A 23549-nucleotide genomic window follows, 5' to 3' on the forward strand; every position below is an offset into this window, starting at 1 on the left:
TGGATTCCGCCTGAAATCACTGAGTTCTTTCTTGCCTTTTCGAGTGGCATGACCCCAGACGATCAGTCGTTGGGGCTCGATCAATGTGATCATAGAATCTATCACCTGTTTGTGGTGACGGGGTGTGTGGATTGGATAATTTGCCGCTCTTGGTCGTTGAAAGCATTATATCAGGGACAATGGGTGATGAGATTTTGGTTTCTAGAGATACGGTTGGCTGTCTGGATGTGCTGATGGGAAAGTTTTCTATATCGCTAGCGTAGGTGGATGCGCTGGTGGGTGTAGAACGGATGCTATCTAGGTCGATTGGACTGAAATCATTGTCGTCGACCCTAGTAGCGGCTGGTCTGGTGAATTTGGGCGAGCGGTTCTCGAATTTGTTGGTTAACTCATGGGGGTACTTGGGTACTTGAGGTCCAGAAGTGGTCCCATAGACCGAAACTTCATCGTTCGAGAAGTCGAAGCTAGAATCACTCCTGGATTCTGGCTCCGAACACGAAGTTACGAAGGGAGATCCAAGAGACACGCGTTTGTTGGAAGATGAAGTGCTATGTGGCTCTTCGTAGTTCACATGTGTGGCATCTTGACCATGTTCGGCTTGGCGGTAGTAACTTCCTGGTCTGAGGTTGTCAGCTAAAGAGCCCAGATATCCACTTATCAAGTCACTAATTGTCAGGATTTGCAAGGGTTGATCGCTGCAGTATTGACCTGAAAGAACGTACTGACCTCTTTAGCACTGTCGAGCTCCCGCGCCCAATATCAAATTGTTGCGCAGACTTCCGACTACCATTCCTCTCCTTCCCAATCCTGTATGTCTCGTGGTCCCCATCACTCTCTGGAACATCCAGTTGGAATTTTGGGTGTGCGCGAGAAGTGTCGCATCCTCTACGAAATGACTGGAGGATCTCTTGTGGTGAACTGGCTGCAGATCCCATTCTGATGCCCAGTTCCTCCACGTCTCTTAAAGTCCTACCGGGTGAAGCGAAGAGAACATCGGCGCCAGGAACGAAAGTTTTTGTCTTGCGAGACTGGCTCTTACGACGAGATTTCTTCTTTCGGTGTTTTCCCGAGCTAGAATCGCTGCCGACATCCTCAATTTCGACCTCGACATTGTGGTTGTGCTCTACAGGTTTCTCTTGTATCTCTTCTGGCTCGTCAGAGTCGGATAAGACAGCAGGATTCTGGAATGAGCCTTGGCCATTGTTGTGTTTTCGCTTCTGACCTGCCACTGGCGCCTTAATCTCAGGTCTGTTGATATGAGAAGCCTGGCCCACTTGATAACCAGTATTGTGGTTGAGCCTGTCTCGTCCTCTGATGGCCTTAGGACTGCTGACCATATGACCCGGAATAAAGCCAGCCTCTTCTGCGAGATCGACAGGGGCGTAACTCCCACGACCTGCTGCCTGATCTGCCCTCTGTCGCTCTTTTCTTTCTTTCTTGGCGTATTTGGACTTTCTGAGCTTACCAGACTTGGTGACGATGTCATTGAGCCTCAGAGGTCGTGGAGCCTATCAAAGAGCTATTAGCGGGCAAAAGGTGTATCCAGGGCATGAGATTACCTTTGGGATTAGTGACTTTGGATATTCCTTTGAATCACCTCGAGTTCTGAACGGCATGACCTTCAATAATTCCCAACTAACCACCGAATCATCTTTTTTGTCAGACTCGATTGACCACGGAACGTTCCATCTCTCTAATCGAGCCTCATTTGCCATCTCAGCCTCAAGCCAGTTGACGGGGTTTGGAATCTGGGCGTAGGTCTCCGTCGTGTAGATATCCTGAAACCTCTCGAACCGTGCAAGGAAGCAGTCTACAGTCCATCCTCTAGCTGTTCGTAAAGGAGTGACAAAAGCTGGATGCTTCACAGGCGTTTGGTTTCCAACAAAGAAGCGACGGTCATTTTGTCCTTCGTGGAGAAAGGAGATCATGCCTTGCTTAAGTAACCCTGCGAGACAAAATGCTGCATGCTGAAAGTCCACCGAGTTGATCCGAACAGTAGGGTACTGACGCTTGAAGTCAATGTACTTGCTGTCGACAATATCATCGCCTGGGGCAGTGATCGCTTGGAAGCCAGCAGTGTTGAAATCCCACGTAGGTTTGTCCTCCAAGACAACATGCGGCGGTGCCAGGTCTGGACCCTTTGGTGTAGCGTCGAAATTGGACAATGCTGGGCAAGAGTCCATAACTAGGTCGCCGATATATGTAAGCGAGGCCTTCACTGAGCTCTGAGTCGGAAATTTGACCAGGATTTGGGCAGGAAACACCTCTTTAGAATTAACTTGACGATAGTATAGAGCCGATCTAGCCATCAGTTCCGGCAGGTAAGTGCGCTGTGATCGAAATAGAGGTATACAGGAGTCCTTGAATTGTTTGGTAAAGCAAATACGACTGGCGACAGCGAATGTGCCATCTCCACGAACGTATGCGATGCCACAATTGCTGGGATCGTAGATAGCATAGATTGCCTTGATTGGCACAAGCTCGTCGACGCCGACAAACATGCCAACGAATGGAAGTGCCATCAATGCTCTTTCACACAATCTGTCGATCGACTGACTTAGTGGACCAGATGGAAGCTATGGTTTGTCAGTAGAATTCTTGATTGAAGGGGTGAGATATACCATGAATTCGCCCTTGAAGCTGGGTCTTTCCGAGTGGGAATCCATGATCGACCTCACTTTCCGTAGCAACCTCCCTTGTACCGAGGATCGATTGTGCAATATTGTTGATCAGTTCGAGGAGAAGTCGAGCACGGTAAGTTGTGATTATGAAATGCAGCAGGGTTGAGTAGAGTGGTAGACTTCAAGAAGCCGTTGTCAGCAACGTTACTGAAGACGATACATTCAATGTCTTGAATGGTAGACGGTACTTTACAGACCCGCTTGACAAGGTGAATGAAGGCCAAGGCAAAGGAGCAGAACCAAAGACGAGGTTCTCGTGTAGCGAAGCAACGATGCTCAGGCCACGATAAAGTTCTTGGAAAGCTTCGAGACGTGTACTATGCATCAAAACCACCTGGAGGTTTTAGTGGTTCTCAAGGAAGGCTGAGGTTGGTGTTGTGCAGGTTTGAGATACAGGTAAGGAAGGAAGAGGTCAGACGACAGGAGGTAAACTAAGCTAAAGTATCGAGCAAGACAGGAAGCGTATATCTCAATGTGATGGCCAAAGGTGAGAATTTGATGTGGTGTGGCGGATAAGCTTAACAGAACTGCTGTTGGGCGGCTGGCCACAGGATAGCACGCTAAACATGCGTGAGAAACGGATCGAAGAAAGGAAGATGTGCGATTCCTAGCCGAGAGTAAATATGCGGATGATGAATATGTGTTGGTACGTAAACCAGTAAGCAAGCCCGAATGTCTATGTTTTGTAAGAAGTGAACTGATACGTGCTCCGGGGAAGAGGCAACTTGCCTAAGTTGGGAAGAATAGATACCAATAATGCCATCTGCACAACCGAAATCAAGCCACGGAAACACCGTTGAGAATCCTCACGGCAGAGAGGATCATCGGCTCCTGCGAGGTGATAAGATTTTGAGTCCTAATGTACACAACATAACAGAAATATCAAAACCTTGCTTGTAGACGTGCTTTTGCTCTAATAAATTCTGCTCTGCCAACTGCTCCGTTCACGCGCTTCATTGAAGCATATCTTACACTTCCGCCGAGCTTGAAATAAGAAACCATCCCAGCCTCCCAGGAAACGCCCGCCGATCAATGCCATGCCATGAGTTGTAACACACAGTCGATTCCCTAATCGACATCCATACCATCACTAGGTTCGTCTTCAGTTTCATCACCACCCCCAAGATTCAACAATGCTTTGTCGACATCATCGAGATCTTCATCTCCGTCATCCGCCTCACTACCCATGCCTAAGATCTCCTTTTCCATATCATCAAGATCCTCTTCCTCATCGATACGAGCATGACCATTGGATCTTGGTAATTGTTGTTGACTAGCGGGATGCTCATCTTCTGTCTCGTCGTTATCTCGGCCGATCTCATGACCGTTGGCATCGTCCTTTGGAGCAATACGACCAGTTCCCATAACACCCAGGCCTTTCTGGCCCTCCCATCGATCTAGTCTTCGCGTGGTACGCCTGAAAGCAGCAGCGTATGCAGAAAGTTCTTCTCCAAAATCATCTTCTTCATAATCCAATGGCACAAGGCCGCCCAGGCCTCGCTCTTTAAAGGGACCTGGATCCTTCACGATACTTTCTTCGTCTTCGCTGTCTTCGAAAGGATCGGTGATCTGTTTCAATCGTGGTAGAGCGCGGCAGAAGACCCCGTCTTGCTTTCGTTGTTTTTTAGAGAAATGATGTTTCTTCCGCAATCCTCGGCTGAGAATGTAATCAACACGTTGATTTCGGTTGCGTTCAACGGCCAGTTGATGTGCAGTAAGAGGACGCGAGCGTCTCATCGGCATTTGTTCTCCAGCATGCGCGACTGGTGAAGAGCCTTCCATGATCTGGTGTTTCAATGATACACGGCCTTTTCCAGTGTTGAGCACGCTCTGGATGCGCATTCCACCGAGTGCACGGGGTGGTGGTGTAGAGCGTGTACTGTCCATATCAGACTCGTACTTGGGCCGGATCAAGCCTCGCAGGGCAGGACTACCTTCCTCATACTTAGGTCTGATGCGGCCAAGGTGAACTGCTGGGCTGAGACCACCGTCCTCGGGGGGTAGGTGGAGCTTTGGTTTTGGGCCACGCTTTGGAGGACCATGCTCTGCTTGGAAGGCAGCTTGGTCAGCTTCGATGATTCGCTTTCTCTCCCTCATCTTGGCATAACCGTAGTCGAGCTCTTCTTGCGTGTCGAAATTCTCCGCCTCTTGTTCCTCAGCAGTCAAGACGGTAAATCTTGGTACACCCTGGTTTCTGACATCGACCTCGTAGTCGACGCCAGCTCCGAAGGGATTCTCTTCTGCACCTTCTTCAGTAAAGTCGGATTCCAAATAGAACCACATCAGCCACAGGAAGGCTCTCGCGCGAGACTGGCTTGAAAGATCTTCCGCAATTAGCATATCATAGAACTCATTCCCAGGTGGAAAGTGTAGCTCGGTAACCTTTGGGGCGAACTGGGCGAGGATGAAGATCAGGTTGACAGGGTTTGTGCGAGGAACGTCTCGAGCCTTGATCTTCTCCAGCGAGTTTGGCTCTTGCCGATCCTCCGAAGCTCCCTTGAGTATTGATTTCAGTCGTGGTGCGTCCTGCAACTGCTTGTACGAATTCGGATCTTGGTGTGCTTGTAGGGAAGGAATCGCATGGTACGTCCGAAGTTGTGCTCTCATTTCTGGGAAGACTAGGAAATGTCAGCAGAGGCATGCGAGTAGTAGACAGCTACACTCACAATTCAAGGTGGTATTCATCCGGCCAAGGTTCACGAGCAAGCAGACCATGGCCATATTTTTAGCAGGTTCGTGCTCTGTTAGCAGCTTGTCCCTCAGGATCTTGCTTGTCTTGCTGCTTCGGGCCATGGTATCGATGTACAGGTCTGCAAAGTTCTGCTTGGGTTTGCTAGGGTCGTAGCTATTCGTGAACACCTCCTGAGGATCATCAAATACAGCCTTTAGAAAATCATATTGAATATCCTTGCGCCACAGGGGGACTCCATCATCCTTCTTCAGGTGTTTGATCTTGTTGGCGGCGTGCAGCGAGATCTGCGCGCCTCCTGGGGGGTCTTTACGCTTGCGCGATGCAGCCGGCTTGGATGGAGCTTCAGCAGCCCCTCCAGGAGTTCTGACATCGTCGTCCTCAGTCATGTCTGGTGTTGCTCTGGCTACCTGGACTGGCGGGGTGTTGGTGCGAGAGTCTGGGTTGTTGTCCAGGACGTGCTTCAAAGAAGTTCGCGGATCGATGCGGGTAGGCGAAGAAGGGCGTGTCGTCATCTGGTCGTCCATCTCAGAGTTCGCAATAGTCGAGCCTGGCGACATAGCCTGGTTGAGCTCCATCGCGACAACCCTCCCTCGATGCCCTCAGCCCTCAGCCCTCAGGTCTGCTGCTCGATAGGTAGTCTGTCGAAACCGCGCTGCCCCTGGCGCTGTCAGTCTTCGATACTGCGCTCGGTATGTCTGCGATTGGATCCTCGGTGGATGGCGCCGGGTGTGATATGGTGTGGGTGCTGTATGAGGTGGTGATGGAAATGGTTGGGCTATTTGCTGCTTGACTTCGCTGGAACGAACGGATGGTCGTGAGGATTCACTTCAGCCACGACATCGCTACTTGCTAGTGCTCCTGTTCCCATGCCCATGCCCATGCCCATGCGCTGTTGTCGCGTAACGAAAGGGAGGTACGGAAGGTACAGTACAGTAGTGGTAGTTTAAAATAAGCTTCGACAGGGATGAGGAGGCTGGAGGACAGGCGAGACAGGCTGGCGACTGGCGAGATTGGCAGGTGGAGCCGGATCAGATCAGTCAGTGCCCCACGTTTGCGGGCCACATTTGATGTCCAAGGGCATGGGGCAGATGGTCAGGACGGTGTGACAGGGGCCGGTAGTGGAGGGGGTGGAGGGGGAAGGGGAGAGGGAAGAGTGGAGGCAGAGGCATAAGGCAGGTAGGTACCTAGACATACGGAGGTAGATAGGTAGGAAGGAAGGTAAGTATACGTAGGAGCAATGATCACTCGGCTTGGAAGTAAACTCGTACGTACCACATCATATCATACACTTTACTATGGGCAAACAACAAAGTAAATGAATGCATTCTGCAAGTGATTTCTATTCTAAGTTACCTGTAGGGACTAATCGAGGTAGGCACCTCCATTCACCAATGCTGCCATTCCACCTCTACATAAGCAAAAAGCTGTGGAGATTCGATGTTTCCCGCGGTAGTGTCGTCCCTTTCCGGTATATCTCCAGGAGATAGCCCGTCCTGCATCTCTCGATTCCTCCCGCACATGTACTTGTTCATGGATGAGTAACTAACTGGGTTTACTCCGAGCCTTCTATTTGTTGGACGTTTAAGAATCCTAAAAACACCATCTCCAGGGTTCTTGCAATACGTCCGTATACCACTTCTTGGTGCCGGTAAGCCTCGATCAAAAGTACCGCCAATGGCAATGATCGTCTCAAGCGATAGGGCTGCCAATCCCGTCGTGAGAGAGGGGCTTCAGCTTCACACCAGGATTACTCACTCATTTTACAAGTTTGCGGCTCACGCTTCCATTCCGCGCATCTAGAAGTTCCAAGATCGCGGTTACTGATTAATTCACAGAAACTACTAGTACTGTATTGATGAAGCATCCCGGTGTGCCGATCGCTAAAGTTAGTTGTTCTATTTTGGACGACATAGTCGATCTTTTTCCATGCACACAGCGCCCAAACCCGTCCCCATCTAAACCCTCTGACCACTCAGAAAGGAGCACCAAGCAGCCATCTCCGTCCTGCTGTCTGTGACTTGTTCAGCTATACTGAGAAAAACAGCCTTGTGGCTGGAATCCTGAATCCCATCACTTTACTGAGTGAAGCTGGCCCCACCCAGGTCCCTGACATGCAACGGCTAAATTTGCATGAGTTTGGGAATGGCAGGTTACCTCAGCTATTCAATCCAGATGCCTCCTGATGTGAATCTTGGGTGGGCTTGGCTTGCAATCAAACAAAGGATCTGACTGGCCATATCTGCTTTTGGGTGCTTCTGCCTTGTAATTCGGAGAATATCCACCTTCGAGCTGCATGCAGCATGATCCTGGCCACATCCCCATGGCTCAGAACTAAAGACTCACGACAGTCAAAGCTTTAACACCGCTGTTTACACCGGTCCCGGTGTTGAGCTCCGAGTGCAGGAGAGGCACGTTCTATGTTTGGCAGAAGTTTCTATCTATTCTTATTTCCGGCCTACAGCAGAAGTAAAGTTTTGATGATTGTACACGGTGAGCTGAACTTGGGTGTACGAGCCACCCAATGATCAACACAGTTAACAGCTGAATAAGAGAAAATCTTGAGAGTCACAATGATGACTCGCCCGCACCCACGTTCTACGCACATAGTTCCCGAAATTCTTACAGGAATGTAAGAAAAGTAAGTAGAATTTAGTACCCGAGCACAATCGATGTTGTGATGAAAATAAGTGTTTACAGAAGCGTGTTACTGCAGAAAGGTGCCTAACTCCGTCGCTGGCCACTGCTCCCATATTGTAGAAAGTAGTAACCGGATAGCCGAAATCTAATTCCAAGTAGAGAAGAGAAACAGAAATACTAGAGGGGGAATAATTTCGTGGGATCATCAAGTCGTAAAACACGAAAACAGGTGCATCTATATCTTGTTAGTAGTGGATTAGGGTGGTGGCGAGTTTCTGAACTCACGTAAAGTATCGACACGTAGCTTTGGCCTCAATGAGAGCTACCTCCATGGCCACTTCCTCCACTTCCATAATCATAATATGATCTATCTGGATCTTCGTAATACGTTGAGTCTACTTCGTAATATCCGTCTCTCTGATCGTACATTGGTCCCTGACTATCGTAATGACTTCGACCTTCATGTGTTCTGGAACCCCTCCTCGATTGCTCTTCTTTTGCTCTGCCCTTCGAGACCACATGCTTCAATGACAACGAGCCCCAGGGAAGACCGGACAATTCATCGTCCGTTCCCATTTCACCGGGGTCGGGGGTATTGTAGGAGTGTCCGGCGTGAGCTTGGTTCTCGGCATCTCTTTCCTGGCGTTCCTTTGCTTCTTTGGCCTTGTCTCCTACAAGCTGTTACTTCAAGAAACTCGCTAATTGAAGAAATACGAACGGAACTTTCTTTGCGCAATTCGATTCTGAACGCGTCTTCTCTCTTCAGGATCGGTGATCTCTGACCAGTCGTCCTTCTTGGATTTAGACCTCGAAGATGCATGCTTTGACTTTGAGGAGGAGGAGTGGTGAGAGGAACGGTGGGAAGAAGACATCTCTGTTTCGGTTGAGGAGGATTCGTAATGAACGGTTCGATTCTGATCAGGATCGTCAATTGTGATGATGGGGATGTCGCTCGTTGATTGCTGTTGAGCGGAATCTTTAGCGGGTTCGTTCTCATAGATCTGAGAGTCCCTTTTGGATATTAGCGGCCAGTGGAGATTTGTAGATTGAACTGCAACTAACATCTACCTTTAGATAGGGACAGTAAGGAACTTGTTGTTCATGGACTGGCAAAGGAGGGTACAATTTCGGTAAAAGGTTGCGCGGTCATTCGACAAAAAGGAGTCAGCTCGCTTGCAAAGTACCAAGTCAACAGCGGTTGTGCTGTATAAGAATGAGCACAGTGCACGAGATCTGAATCTATGTATGATTGAAATCTATTGAGAGGTAGGAGAAACTCTTCTTCTTCCAAGCTGAAGATGGGTGTGTGATATATTATGGCGAAGTATGAAATTTCGAGACAGCAGAAAGGCAAGATATATAACCGACTGACACTTCAAGGAGAGTGGAGTATGAGTGGGATGAATCTAAATAGCAGCGTAGGCACTGCTTCCAAAAGGGTTTAGACTCAATATGACAGCCACGACGAACCTGACGCAGGTGAATCTTCGGAAGCAAAAGATGATAGAACCCCTACCTTTTCCATAAGGCAACCTTCACTATGCCTCACACATAGCCAAACGACGGGAACATCCTCATTGGTCACCGATCACATGGCTGAAGGCGTGGAGAATACGGGCAATCCGAGGATCCTGGTTAGTGCAGTGGAAGGCTTGTTGATCATAGGGAGCGGACCTACCTACAGGATGTCAAAAAAGTAAACGGACGCCAATTTTAGGTGGGAGGGGAAGCGTACCTCACTACCCTACAGTACCGGGATGGCGACAGCACTAAAAACAAAGGCACCACGGCCAGCTGGAACTCCCCAACCAGATGGCTTGTAGCGGTCAATTCATAGTTCAGGGCTTGAGACAAGCGGGAGGAGGAGGGACATGGGCATTGAAGGAGGGGACCGAGGGGACCAGGCAGATGGGTATGGGACCTGCATATGGGTAGGTACTGTGTGTGGATAGGCAGTACGGAGGTACCCACTAATTACCTTAGGTAGGGAGGCATGGAATGGAAAAATTGGCCGGGGGTGTTGGTGTCAGAAATCAGGCATCACTCTCGTCTCGGTCTTGGGCGGTCGTTCAAGCGACTTTTCGCGGCCCTGCTGCCGTAATCTGAATGCGCCTGGCCATCTCCAGTGCACGGGGGAATGAGTCTTCACCTCGCATCCGCGCATCCTCAAGCACCCGCATCTGTTGATGCGCGGGTCACACGTCGGATATGACGCATACTTGCCCACGGGAAAGTTCTGGCCGTTGGCGCCTTTCCCATGTCAAGGAGATCGTGAGTCGCGGAACATTAGTTGAAAGGCATAGGTAAAATCATCATCGTGCAGCCCTTTCGCTTGCCGTCTGGGGTCTCGTCTGGTCTGCACCCTCCATACCTCCTCCATACAATTCCAAGACCGCCTAATTCTCTGGCCGAGGTCCTGCTTTGTTTTCTTGAAGTCGCGTCTGCTTGCGAATTCTTGAATAGCAAACGTACACGCAGGTACTGCCTGAAGGGCAGACCGAGTTGTAATTTCTCTGCCTGAGCTGAGAGAAGTAAGAGGGAGCATATTTACCCCGACTATTTCCTTCATCTCCAATGGGCGGCAGCAACACATCTCCCACGCGCTGCTTCGCCCATCTTGTTAAGGACAGACCCATATTCTGAGCAAGGTCTGCCGGATGATTGAATGATTCACAGAAAAACAAGGCTACTCCGGGGAAACTCATACAGCGGTGGGTAGCAGACCTGCCGATGCCGCTTTGCGGTTGACAGGGAATGGTGGGGACCTTAGAATTGCGCTAGATCGGTATATTTAGCTTGAATTGATCCTTGGGACTGGTCAGATCTCTCGTCGAGAGTGATCTGAGGTATTTCGGCCATTGACGGGTATCTGTTGACTCCACGCCGTTACCGAAGCCGTAAGTTCTTCGTTGAACAATGGCATATGACCCCAATTACCTGACCCCGAGTATGCCCTACGGATGCTCTTGCACGGCACTGGCCACCTTGCCAGAATACTAATGCCTCATAAAGCGTATCTTGCTTCCGTAAATAGCCGTTTTCGTTCACGATGGAACACGTTCTGTATCAAACCTGATATGCAGCCTTGTGAAGGAAGGATTCTGAAGTCAAGACCAGAGCCCTAACAGCCTGGATGAAGCATCCTTGCCAGTAGTGTGCAGAATTTGAGCTGCAATCTAATATCTATACAGCATAGCCCCAAATATCTTACATGAACGACACATGCACGCGAGCTGAGTCTACCTCGCAGAACGCCTCTCCTCTCCTCTCTTCTTAGCTCGAACCTCTGCTTGGCGCCTCTCTCCACCATCAATCTTATGTCCTCTACGCTCCTCCCACAATCCTTCCTTCACCTCGATCTTGGCTGCCTTGCCCCCTTTGAGTGGCAGAACGTGAGGTCCGACAATTGTATGCGCTCCCTTAATCTTCAAGCCTTTGACAGGCACAAGTTTCTCCGCTGATGTCTCCGGAACACCACCTCCTGCTGCCACATTGACTACAACCTTGTGCTTCGCCACTGTTGACGTTGCTGTTGCAGAATCCGGAATTGACACTGCAATTTCTGCGACCCGAAATTCCGCAACACCCTTCTTGACAAACTTCGCATCCCCTCCAATCCCGTGCTGACCGGTCCTGAACTTTTCGCGCCACCGTAGTAAATATCGCCTGTTTCGAGGGGGCTCAACGCCCAGTTCTTTTAGTTGTGCGGAGGTCAAGGAGAACAGAGCTCTCCAGGAAGGTATTTTCGAGGCATGTTGACTCAAATTTCGACCAATAAGAGTGAGGAAAGTCTCTGCGTTCGGGACGAAGGGTGTTGGGCTTGGAATTGGTTTGGCCTTTACTCGCTGGTGAAGACATCGTGCGTGTGTTATTCTTGTTGATTGGGAGAAAGGTAGAAGAAAGGAGGGAATTGCTCGCAGTTGGGAGTATTTGACAACCATAATGTGCAGGTCCTGTAGAGAATCATTAGATTGCTGGACGTTATTAGAAGATGCACACAATTTACCGTTAAGGAAGATACACTGTTGAGCTATGCTGTCGTTGAAATAATGTAGACGACGTGAGCAAGCCTTATTTCGAACGGCAAGTTCCAGAGCTCGCACTCTTGGCAGGCTAGCCACGTGATAAGGCGGCACGCCACTAAGCGAGTCGCCTCCTGCAGCTGGACTTCGCCTTTCTCGCTCTCTCCTCCCTGCCTCTTACATACTTTCCTTCTACAAACCCACGATTCTTGTGTTGGCTCGGAATAAGTGCCACTTATTCCAGATACTTCTGGCTGTCTTCTTGCGAGATGAAATACTTATTTTGATGCTGAAGGCTCGGTCCATCACTTCGAAGCCGCGTCTGGGTCACGATGGGTCGGTCGAAGGCAACCGCTAGGCGAGCCAGGGGAGGCCCCATCAGCATCGGGGACGCCAGGCACTTTGACAGCATCGTTGGATCGTCTTCGTCGTCAAGTATTGCAACCCCTCATGGAGGAGGTAATTCATCTTCGACCTCCGGGACCCACTCGCCCATCGACTCCTTACCGGCGAGGGACCTGCCTGATAGGCTAATTGAGTTCATGCTGGGTTCAACCGCCACATCCGAACCCCCCAAGAAAAGACAAAAGGTCGTGTCACGGGAAACCGAAGAACCTTTGTATGAGCATGTTATCGTGAAGAAGTCTACTTGGGAGATTGAATTTGCAGGATCAAAGCTGTCTCAATTCGATGCTCCGCTGGAGAAGGACAGGATTCGACCATATGTGTCCTGGATACGGCACTGGGGTCCTGAGTATATCGAGATTGTGGATGAGAGAAAGCAATGTGTGTTCCATGCACCTTTGCCACCCCAAGATGGCTTGGAAGACGTGTACCTGGCGCTTCTGGTGAACCACGATTCCACCTCCAAGGCTCCAGGAAAGCTCTGGACCGATTTTGGATTGGTCTTGCTTGAAAAGAATGGCCGTGATGTGTTACAAATAACATTCACAGTCAAGTGGAATACAACTTCCTCACCATACAGCCTTGGACAAGCCTCTGTAAAAACAGATGCTGTCCGCCAAGTGTTGGCCAGATATTTTCCCGATCCACATGCGTCCAAGCCAGAGAAGTGGTCGCCTCAAGATTTCTATCAGAGTGTACACTCGCCTGACAGAAATGACGAAGTCACGGCGATGCAGGTAGAGGGGTTGGAGACTGAGCTGTATCCGTTTCAGAAGCGAGCTGTCCAGTGGCTGTTGAAGAGAGAAGGATTTGGATGGTCGGCCGAAGGCCTTAACAACCTAGCTCCAAGAGCTAGCGGAGAACTCCCGTTGTCCTTCCTTCAAGGTAGCGATGATCTTGGCCAGACATGTTACGTTAGCCATCTGTTTGGTCTCATCACTTTGGACCCTTCACCTTTTATCGAAGTAGAGAAGCAGCTGAAAGGCGGGATATTAGCGGAAGAGATGGGCCTTGGAAAGACCGTCGAGATGATATCGCTGATTTCCCTCCATAAACGTCCACAGGAACAAGCTCAGGTTTATGATATCATCACGGCTCAGAATATCCGCCCAACAGGAGCAACTTTGATAATTACACCACCGTCTATTCTTCGACAGTGGATTTCTGAAATCAACAGACATGGCCCAAGCCTGAAAGTTATGCACTATGAAGGTATTAAGGCACATAGCAAGTCAAACTTTACGGATCTTATGGATGACCTCGCATCATCAGATGTTGTTATTTCGACATATTCTGTCCTTGCCGCAGAAATTCATTTTACCCAGCTGAATCCAGAGAAGACTTTGCGTCGGGAATCAAAGTATCCTAGACCCAAGTCGCCTCTGATGATGCTTTCATGGTGAGTTTAACCTGCTCTCAGGTCAATTTGAGATAAAAACCGCCCGGGCTCGGCTCACGCGCATCTAAACCATCCGAGAGTGCAGGCAACGATACTAACTTTTTGTTCAGGTGGCGTTGTTTGATAGATGAGGCACAGATGATTGAAAGTGGAGTTAGCAATGCCGCGATTGTTGCAAGAATGATTCCCAGAATCAATGCTTGGTGTGTTACTGGTACTCCAGTGCGCAAAGATGTCAACGATCTTCTCGGTCTCCTGGTATTCCTTCGGTGCGAGCCATACGCCTCCATCAAGCATGTCTGGTCCTCCCTGATCTCATCACATAAACCCGAGTTTCGAAAGCTATTTGGCACGTTATCCCTCCGTCATTCCAAACAGAGCGTTCGTGATGAACTGAAGCTTCCGGCCCAGAGACGATACGTAATCACCATGCCTTTTACTCCAATCGAGGAACAACATTACCAAGAGCTTTTCAATCAAATGTGCGCAGAATGTGGCCTTGATAACCAGGGAGCCCCTATTATAGATGAGTGGGATCCAGAAAGCTTTTCTGATATCATGCGAAGATGGCTGGTGCGTTTAAGACAAACAGCTCTCCATCCGGAGGTTGGAGGGCGAAATCGAAGAGCTCTGGGACAAAAGGATGGCCCATTGCGAACTGTTGATCAAGTTTTGAGCACCATGATGGAGAATACAGACCTTTCAATCAGAACCGACCAGCGGACCCTACTGATTACTAAACTAAAGCGTGGCCAACTCTTCGAGAATTCACCTCGAGTCAAAGAGGCCCTTGAAATCTGGGTTGAAGCTGCAAATGAGGCTAAGGATATCGTGGAAGAGTGCAGGGCTCAACTTCATCAGGAGATATCAATAGCTGAGACAGGAAAGTCTGTCGGTGGAAAGGTTGCCCTCTTGGGAAGTGAGAACGAAAGCGACGATGAGCAGGAAGAGTATGCGAGTCCCTGAAGAATAAATTTAAGACTGACTGACATTACCATAGAGTGGATCCGTCCTCTCGTTTAAGCGCATATCGAAACAGGCTTCGGACAGCTCTTGAGATAGAGCATATGGCCATATTTTTCCGCACAAATGCATATTTCCAGGTAAAGACCAACGAAGAGATGACCAAATCTGACAGCGATGAATTCAAAGCTTTGGAGAAGTTAGAGGAAGACGGTTACGAGGAGGCCAAGTGGAAGAGACAGGAGATCCTCCAGGAGGTCAGTTTATTTCTTTCGCATTTATGAGATGTCTTATGTATTGACGAATCCGCATCCCCAAACTACATTCCTACCTGAGTGCTGCGTTGTGGAGTATCTGCTTGCTAATACACTGACTGCAGATTTTTGGAAAGGCAGACAAGCTTATGAAGAAGGTCTCACGAAGAGCAACAACACAATCCTTTGCTCAGATCCCAGAATTCCAAACTGAGCCCGCGAAAGGCGGCATTGAAAGTCGCCGAATATCACAGAATCTGGATACCCTGGCTGCCGCACTCGATGCTCAAGCCAATGTCTTGGATGAATGGAGAGAGGCGACCATTCAATTTCTTCTTCGGCCTCTCGTGGACGAGGAGCAAGGTATCGAAATAACTGGAGATGAGTACGAGGAATCGACTAAAACCCAAGATGAAGTCATGGTGTATGTGGCTGCGTTGAGGGCCGTTATTGGTGACCGACATGATGCTCTGAGCGGCCAAAGCAACGAGCTCATCAAGCATGACGTTAAGGTTGCTCTTCGAGTTGCCAAGGACGGTGAAGGCGCATGTCCTGAGAAGACCATTGAGCTCTTTGGTATTCGCCAACAAGTCAAACCAACCAAGGACATGGGCTCCTTTCGGGGAATTATTTCGGACCTCAGAGGTCTTGTGACATCCTTACGGCCAGATGCCGAGAAGGGAAATTCCAGAGCAACTATTGAACTAGCGATCGTCGACAAACAGTTGAAGAAAGTCCAGCAACAGTTCGGCCAGCAAGACAAAGCTGTTAAAGCTCTGGAAAAAGAAATCGAACTTCTCACCAGGTTAATGAATGCTAGACTTGAATACTACAGACAGCTGCAACAAGTCTCGGATATGGTTGCCCCTTACGAGGGCCCGAATGATGAGAGAACTCTTGCTAAATTTCTTCAGGAAGAAGAAAGTCTAGGCCGAAAGATTGCGACAGCGAAGGCAAAGAGAAGATACTTGGACCACCTACGTATGGAGGCAACTAACCCAGAGGAGCAAAGAATATGTGTGATCTGCAGAGAATCATTTGAGATTGGCGCTCTCACTGTTTGTGGTCATCAGTACTGCAAAGACTGTATCCGCATGTGGTGGCATTGTGAGTTGATGCCGATACTATGGCGAAAATTCGAGCTTACCTGTATCTAGCACATCACAACTGCCCCGTTTGCAAGCGTAAACTCTCGCAATCCGACATGCATCAGATTACCTACAAGCCCCAGGAACTCTCGATTCAGACGGAGGATATTCACGACGTCCACCAAGAGCGATCCTCGCCATCGAAGCGAAAGTCTGTAATCTATTCAGAGATCAGTAAAAGCAAACTGGCCGAGATTAAAAACACCGATCTCGATGGGCCATCTTTCACGACTAAGGTCGATACTCTCGCACGGCATCTCATCTGGCTTCGCGAGTCAGATCCTGGAGCCAAATCTGTTATCTACTCCCAATTCAAGGATTTCCTCGATGTCATAGCCCAAGCTTTTGCCAAGTACAGAATTGGATTCACATCTATCGACAAGCCGAACGGCATTGAGAAATTCAAACAAGATCCTGGGATTGAGTGTTTCCTTCTACATGCCCGAGCCCACAGTTCAGGTCTTAACCTCGTCAATGCCAATCACGTCTTCCTCTGCGAACCGCTTCTCAATACTGCGCTCGAACTCCAAGCTATAGCTCGGGTCGATCGAATTGGACAGCATCAAGAAACAAATGTGTGGCTCTACCTCGTGGACGGCACCGTCGAAGAATCAATACACCAACTTTCCGTGAGGCGCCGCATGGAACATATTGGTAAGCGACTCGCGAGTGACCAAGGCCACGGCAAGGAGAGAGAAGTCTCACCAACGGAATTTCTGGACAGTAATCTGGAAGAAGCGAATTCAATGGAACTTCAGCAAGCTTCACTTACAGGCTTGTTAGCGAAGGGAGGGAAGGGAGGCGAAATGGTCGTGAAAGAAGACCTGTGGGATTGCTTGTTTGGGGGCGCGGAAAAGCGAGCAAGTAAAGATAGGGAGGTGAGACGAACGTTACGGGGATCTGATTTGAGATTTGATGCTGAGATTGGGAGAGAGCTGAGAGCTGAGGCTGCGGAGGAGAGAGTGGTTGCTTCTGGGGTTTCGGAATGAGGCTCTGATTCTGAGACGATTCTACGATACACATGAGGTCGGGCACTGGGATACATGGATTTAGCAGGAGGGGAACACATACTAGACACTAAGTACAGACTATTCAATACCATACAGGGGCAGGGGAGGCCGTGACAGGACACATTTGGGTCTTCAATAACCATGAACTAAGGGCTCTGGGCTGTTCACAGATACTGAAGGAAGGTGGTGCCAAATAATTTCCATTGTTGTGCGAATCAAATGACTATCCAACATCACCATGCTCTCTGAAACACCCAGACTTGATCTCTCTCAGCATATTATTTTCATCTGCGCGTTGTTTCCGCCACTTGTTTTCGTCAAGCACTTGCTAGTAAGGCTATGGCATATCGTGACCAGGTGGTGAACGAGGTCCAGTAGATATCACTCCCTGCTTTCCATCTCCACACTGGCCATAGGTATTCTGTCAAAATCAAATCAACATTCAACCCTCTCGCCTCGTCTCAACTCAAACACCTGATCTGTGCCCAATGATCTCGCACCGACAATATCCCGCATCCGAGCGCTCGCTTCCACCAAAACAAGGTTAAATCTGACAGGGAGGTCAAGCCTAGATGTGGCTGGCCGAGGGCTTGTGGCGTAACGCCGCAGATCTCAACGCTGCAGCCGAGAAACCCTCCAGAAAAGCACTGGAAATGACATCACTAGCCCGCGATTGCCAGGGATTTACGTCTAATTCTGTGCATCAAAACATGGATTGTCTCCGCTATTCCACGAGATTTGCGCGTATGCTTAGCCTTTTATGGTTTAGGGTATTGAATCTAACGGAGCGGGAAGATTAAGGTTTCGCATGATGTCAGTCGTGGTTGCCCTGGATCTGGATGTTGGGTGGTGGAAGAGGCATATCGGAGATAGAGGCGGAGAGGGAAGGAAGGACCTGTTTTGGATGTTTGAAGACGGGATGCATGGTGTGGAATAAGCGTGTATCTTGGCCAAGGTCAATACCCATATGACTTCTGACCCTCTCCTACTTGTATCTTTCTAATCTTTACATTTCTTGGAGTCATTATACCGTACAAAGGTTTCATTTTCGCTACCTTCTGGTTTGTTGCCTCTCATTGCCTTGCATTCGCAACGAACCAACAAACAAACACACGCGACACTCGTAGAGCATCTCATACGACCCCTCAACGTTTTGGCCTCACTCGCACAACAACAACAAACAAGTATCGATAACACGTCCGCAACACAACAACCATGTGGGGAGTATCCTACTGGGTCTTTCCCGTCATCTCCGGCTTCTGCTGGCTGGGCATGTTGATGGGCCTCCTAATCCACTGGACAAGCACCGGGAAACCACACTATGCATCAATGGACGCCTCACAGAGCATTGCCTACATCTCGGACGTGGGAGCCCAATCCCTCAAACCACTCTTCATCGCCGGATCCTGTGTCACAACCATCTTCCTCGACCTGTCTTTCCTGTCTGAACGGTGGCTAAGGCACCGTGGCCGTCTGGCGAAAAACCAGACGTTGACGGAGAAGGTGCTGAGCTGGCTGTCGATGTTCTTTGCGCTTATTGGGACTTGTGGGTTGATTCTGCTGAGTATCTTTGATACGTTGAGACATCCTACGCTGCATGATATTTTCCTGTTGTTGTTCATTGGGGGATATGTCATCAGCGCCGTGTTCGTTTGCTGGGAATACCAACGTCTGGGGATAAGTATGTTTATTTGTCATATTCCTCCCCTCCCATCCCTTCAGATCCCTTCTTATTATTCTTGAAGAAAGTGAACTAGATCCTAACATGCTTGTGAAACAGAATACCGCGAACACCGCATCCTCCGCTCATCATTCTGGATCAAGCTCTCCTTCATCCTCCTCGAAGTAGTCCTCGCCATTGCTTTCGGCACCTGCAATTTCACAAACAAGTACAACGCGGCAGCCGTCTTGGAATGGACCATCGCATTCATCTTCACATTCTACGTCTTCTCGTTCTTCATCGACCTTCTACCTGCCGTCCAGACCAAGCATGACAGCAAGAAGTTTGGTGGCGGCGGCGGAGAGACGCAGATGCAGATGGAGCAGAATGATGAGGCAAGTCGCGCGGAGGGCGGACGTAATGGGTATTATAATAATGACGGGGTGCCGGAGGGGAGGAATACGGTGGAAAGCCAGAGGACTCTGGGTGGTAACGATGTGAGGACTGTGAATGGGGTCAAGTATGAGGATGGAGGGGTCCCTGTTGCGAGTAACTTCTAATCCGCCTGGGACGCGGCTGAGTGTGACACATATCAGAGTACAGGATAGTAGGGGAGTACCCGGGGTGTGGTCAATGATGGAAGGTTGTAATGGATTGGGTATGAGAACATTAGATCAGACGATACTCGTTTTGTACATACACGGATTGGTGGGTTGTTCAGCTTCGGCGTTTGGGTCTAGCATAGCCGTTCTTGTCACGAAACAAGGAGAAAGAAGAGAGAGAATTATAAGCACCAATGTCAAAAAAACTTAAAGCAACATTCATAACATCTTGTTTTATTTCCGAAGAATATTTCTACTGAACTATATAGTTGTTTAAATCTGGTACCAACGCCACAAAGTTCGAAGAAAATTACACAAAGTAAACTATTGGATTCCAAATTAGAGGCCTGACCGCTCGCACTGTATTGTTGCACCAAAACACATTACGTCAAAACCAAATTTATAAACTTTTCTACGCATTAGATTATTATTGCAGTGTCCACATCTCATCTCGATATATACAAGCACAGGAGATGGCAGGACTAATACAACCACGATCACCGGAAAATCGTTCAATCAAGTCGGAACATTCGACCGTTTCCTCCTTTCCCTCCTTTCCTTTCCAATCCAAATCAAGGAAGCCCGTAGGCTATTACCATGTTCCCATCCTAGCCACCTTCCCAGACACGAACGTAAAACCCCGCGCTAGAATTGAATAGCTCCCAAAAACACGAACCGTTAAGTAGTACAGGCACAATCTTAGTATATCATCATCATTCTCTCTCCCCTGTGCGGCATGCCTTTCAAGTGCCACCCCTCAGATATTCTCCGTAAACTTCGCAGTTCTTGCTGGACTGGTACTTTTCTCAGCAGGGAAAGTAGGAGGTGGTGCAAGGTCTTCGTCAAAGTTATCTCTTGCCTCCTGGAACTCTTCGTCGTCCTCGCGTCCCATGCTACTGACTGTACTGATCTTGCTGACAGGTCTGCCTCTCTCTTCAGTTCCAGTCTCTGTGGCAGCAGCCTTTGTTGACTCTGTAGTTTGTACTGACTCGCTGGCTCTGGATGGCTCGGGCAGGGCAGCAGCTCTGTGGACCGATGAGACATCAGATCCGGTATCTGAGTCGGCTTCAAGCTCCGGATCGGACTCGATGTGCGTGGGAGATTTGTCGAGTGTCTCGAGTCCGTAATGATCAACAGTGGGCTCGGTGGCGGCACTTGTAGATGCTGGAGCAGCAGAAGACGTTCCAGCTGTCGCGACCTCACGAACAGAAGAGCTCTTTCCGCCCAAGGATGTGGTGCTGTTGTTTACGCTCGCTCCCGTCAAAGCTGCGCCACCGACAAATCCACTTCCTGCACTGTTCTCCTTCTCGAGACCGGGAGATTTCTGGCCCTTGCTCATACGACGAGAGAACTTGGTCTTGAGCCAACTCTTGACTTTGCTATCCTTAGGAGATCCTGAAGAAGCCGACATAGGAGTTACCTCATCGCCATTTGCAGCGGCGACAGTTTCGCGCATACGTAGGCTAGCTTGGTCTTCCATTGAAGTGCGGATAGGTGTCGGAACAGCAGATTCTCGACGTTCAGCGATAGTTGGCTCCTCTCTATGATCTGGGGCAGGTTCTGCACCCGGCTTTTCACTGACGATAGTCGTTGTCGTTCCAGCGTCCGTTCCACCAGATGCTCCTTTCTTGAAGCCAGGAAGAATACCTGTGAGCCCCCCGCCACCTCCTTCGGACTTCAATGATTTGCGCTTCTCTTTCGCAGCATTCTTCTCTTCTTGTCTCTCGAGCTTCTTCTCCTCTTTGTCTTGTTCTGCTTCAAAGTTAGTACAAATCTCGGAACCGACTTGCGAAACTTACGTCTCAGCTTCTTCTCGATTTCTTTTTGTTCCTTCTCCCGAGCCTTCTTCTCAGCTGCTTTTCGCTGTTGCGTTTCTTGCTCTACTTTGAGCGCAGCCTGTCTCTCTCGCTCCGCCTCCGCCTTCTCGTTGATTTCGTCTAAGACTGGTTGAACATTTCGGGCTGCAACCTTGTCAATCTCGCTCTGATCGATAAATTTCCCACCACCAATATGAACTTTGCCATGATTCTCCATTCGGGTGGCGCTGTTAGCCTGTGCAGCTGCATGTGCCTTGACTTCCCATTCGTTCAATAGAGATGGTGCAATCTTGCCCGTGTCGGCAAACACCTTCTCGTCCATACCATGTAGACTTTTTGTAACGTTTCGTTGAGCAGCAGCAATCAACTTCTCATGATCTTGTTGTCTTTTCTTTGCGTTAACCTGGGACAAATTGGATGAGAATTGTGACATTTGAGCTCGGATTTTGTTAGACTGCGCCTTGTCCTCGTCAAAAGCTCCCAGGCTCGAAGCACGGTTTCGGTTTCTTCCTCTTAGTGAAAGTCTTGACTGGGGAGCCGAATTGTTACTGGAATAGTAATCACGGTACTCGCGATTCTGAGCATGCTCATCGTGTAGCTTAGCCAGTCTTTCCTGCGCCAGCTTTTGAGCTGCCTCTTGCAGGTTGTTAAAGCGCATAGGTTGCGCTCGATCTGCCGAGTCAAGCGAGGAGTTTCTTCGATGAGCAGCGGAAGCTCCACTCTGAGCGTGTGTGGCAGCATCAATCTGTCGTTGCTGGTACTGATACATTGATTGAGCCATAGCAACCGCAGAAGCCCTTAAAGTATCCTGCCTGTTCTTCTCGTCGACCTCGGGCTGAACTGGAGGAGCAGCAGTATACATTTCCCGAGACATGTTGGTGTACGGAACAGCTCCGGCCTCTGGCATTTCGCCCTTTCTGCCAGATTTTGACGCCGAAGTGGCAGCTCTTAGGGCATTAGCAGCTGCATTGGACTCGTCTGGATATGTATCGGGCTGTGGCGCAATATTGGGGATAGATTGAGCTCTCTTCCTGCTAGAAGCCATAGCTCCAGTTGCTGCTAAGAGCGAACCCTGACGACCCAAGTCTGTATGTCCATAGTCGAGTTGAGGCGAGAGACCGCCCTGGCGATGGCTTGCCATAGCTTGAGTCGCAGCAGAATTTCCCCATGCCGACTTTGCTTCCGGCTTCCATATCTCGACTTTTCCTCCATCTCTATGCGCCAGAAGGGCAGCCTTTGCGCCATGCGCGCTTGCTTCGGGTTGCCAGAGGGGGGCCATCTTGTAGTCATGGGCTTGCATCGCTGCCGCAGACGCTGAGGCGGATGGGTCTGGTTTCCAATGCTCGAAAGACTTCTGATTGGCCCATCCTAAACTCGCAGCCGCACCGGCAGCAGAGTCGTTCTTCTTCAGCCCGCTGGAGGGGTAGCTTGGGAGGTCCTGGGGATTGGCATATTTGAGAGAAGCTGCGGCGCCTGCAACAGTAAGCAATTGCACTCCAATCCGTACATTCCGAAATTCGCGACAGGATACCTACCAGCAGAAGACAATTTGTTGTCCTTATCGAGAAACTCCTTGCCACTCTTCTTGGGGCTGCCGTTGCTGTTGTCGTACTTGGTGACATAGAGAGCGGCCAAAGCTGCTTGATCCTCCAGTTTTGTGGAGCTCGTGTGAGGTTTCGTATCCTGGATTGGCCCGGTTGGCACTGCGGCGGTTGATGTCTGCGCCATTACCACGGGACTTTCGCGCTTCGAGCCGATGACGTTGATATGAAATGGTGAAGCTTTACTGAGTATTAGAAATTGAAGCCTGTAGTTTCGCAATGCTTTTCGAACAATGTAGAAGGAGGAAAGGAAGGTGTCGAATGAATGAGATCAAGCTGAGATAGCTAGGTACCTTAGTGGAGGTGGTTCACTGACTGTGGGTCCAAGCCCGTGTCTGGACAGCTTCAGGAGCTCTTCGATAAGCAATCAAAGGTAGACGAAAAGTAAGGTACGATAGGATGTAGGAGAGAGAATCGTAGTAACAGGAGTATCAAGAGATGGAGTGGGTATGATATGATATGATATGATATGGTAGATAGAAAGATGAAGAGAGAGGTAAGGCAGATCAGATCAGATCAGTTGTTTTGTTTGCTTTCCTCTGATGAGGAGAGCAGAGTAGAGTTGAGGTCAGTCGGTTCTGGCGGTACGTCATTGCCCTCCAACGACTAGCGACTAGCGACTAGCACCAGGCGGGAATGGGAATGGCACGGTATCACT

General features: G+C 49.4%; 7 protein-coding genes across 7 annotated transcripts; 2 read left to right on the top strand and 5 right to left on the bottom strand.

The window, feature by feature from the left end:
• Positions 1-16: 16 nt before the first annotated feature.
• ONS95_002255 (uncharacterized protein) lies at positions 17-2666 on the bottom strand (the record flags this gene model as incomplete). The annotated part of the gene is made up of 4 exons (XM_058495502.1): positions 17-620; positions 727-1508; positions 1560-2576; positions 2622-2666. The coding sequence occupies 4 exons, from the start codon at positions 2664-2666 to the stop codon at positions 17-19; spliced, it is 2448 nt and encodes an 815-aa protein (XP_058354230.1).
• A 1083-nt stretch (positions 2667-3749) lies between these two features.
• ONS95_002256 (uncharacterized protein) lies at positions 3750-5948 on the bottom strand (the record flags this gene model as incomplete). The annotated part of the gene is made up of 2 exons (XM_058495503.1): positions 3750-5299; positions 5348-5948. The coding sequence occupies 2 exons, from the start codon at positions 5946-5948 to the stop codon at positions 3750-3752; spliced, it is 2151 nt and encodes a 716-aa protein (XP_058354231.1).
• Positions 5949-8322: 2374 nt separating this feature from the next.
• On the bottom strand, positions 8323-9535 carry ONS95_002257 (uncharacterized protein; the record flags this gene model as incomplete). Its single annotated transcript, XM_058495504.1, has 4 exons — positions 8323-8681; positions 8729-9021; positions 9383-9480; positions 9527-9535. 4 exons carry the CDS (start codon positions 9533-9535, stop codon positions 8323-8325), a joined length of 759 nt encoding a protein of 252 aa, XP_058354232.1.
• Positions 9536-10104: 569 nt separating this feature from the next.
• On the bottom strand, positions 10105-12123 carry ONS95_002258 (uncharacterized protein). The gene has a single exon (XM_058495505.1). It carries the CDS (start codon positions 11949-11951, stop codon positions 11250-11252), a length of 702 nt encoding a protein of 233 aa, XP_058354233.1. The 5' UTR covers positions 11952-12123; the 3' UTR covers positions 10105-11249.
• Positions 12124-12364: 241 nt separating this feature from the next.
• On the top strand, positions 12365-17190 carry ONS95_002259 (uncharacterized protein; the record flags this gene model as incomplete). The annotated part of the gene is made up of 5 exons (XM_058495506.1): positions 12365-13836; positions 13947-14786; positions 14837-15056; positions 15179-16160; positions 16211-17190. The coding sequence occupies 5 exons, from the start codon at positions 12365-12367 to the stop codon at positions 17188-17190; spliced, it is 4494 nt and encodes a 1497-aa protein (XP_058354234.1).
• A 1236-nt stretch (positions 17191-18426) lies between these two features.
• On the top strand, positions 18427-19431 carry ONS95_002260 (uncharacterized protein; the record flags this gene model as incomplete). Its single annotated transcript, XM_058495507.1, has 2 exons — positions 18427-18892; positions 18992-19431. 2 exons carry the CDS (start codon positions 18427-18429, stop codon positions 19429-19431), a joined length of 906 nt encoding a protein of 301 aa, XP_058354235.1.
• Positions 19432-19860: 429 nt separating this feature from the next.
• Positions 19861-23435, bottom strand: ONS95_002261 (uncharacterized protein). The gene is made up of 4 exons (XM_058495508.1): positions 23185-23435; positions 22826-23071; positions 21273-22763; positions 19861-21225 (listed from the first exon to the last, which is right to left on the bottom strand). Exons 2-4 carry the CDS (start codon positions 23016-23018, stop codon positions 20231-20233), a joined length of 2679 nt encoding a protein of 892 aa, XP_058354236.1. The 5' UTR covers positions 23019-23071; positions 23185-23435; the 3' UTR covers positions 19861-20230.
• Between the last annotated feature and the right edge of the window lie 114 nt (positions 23436-23549).

This window comes from Cadophora gregata, assembly GCF_030347475.1.
Source record: "Cadophora gregata isolate MNR1 chromosome Unknown scaffold_11, whole genome shotgun sequence".
NCBI lineage: Eukaryota > Fungi > Ascomycota > Leotiomycetes > Helotiales > Ploettnerulaceae > Cadophora > Cadophora gregata.

What these genes read in the sequence shown, in the direction of transcription:
- ONS95_002258 (XM_058495505.1), bottom strand. Translation starts at nt 11,951, where the DNA reads ATGGTTGTCAAATACTCCCAACTGCGAGCAATTCCCTCCTTTCTTCTA.
- ONS95_002261 (XM_058495508.1), bottom strand. Translation starts at nt 23,018, where the DNA reads ATGGCGCAGACATCAACCGCCGCAGTGCCAACCGGGCCAATCCAGGAT. An exon ending in CAACAAATTGTCTTCTGCTG is followed by an intron (nt 22,764 to 22,825) that starts GTAGGTATCCTG and finishes TTACTGTTGCAG; the next exon opens with GCGCCGCAGCTTCTCTCAAA. An exon ending in AATCGAGAAGAAGCTGAGAC is followed by an intron (nt 21,226 to 21,272) that starts GTAAGTTTCGCA and finishes ACTTTGAAGCAG; the next exon opens with AACAAGACAAAGAGGAGAAG.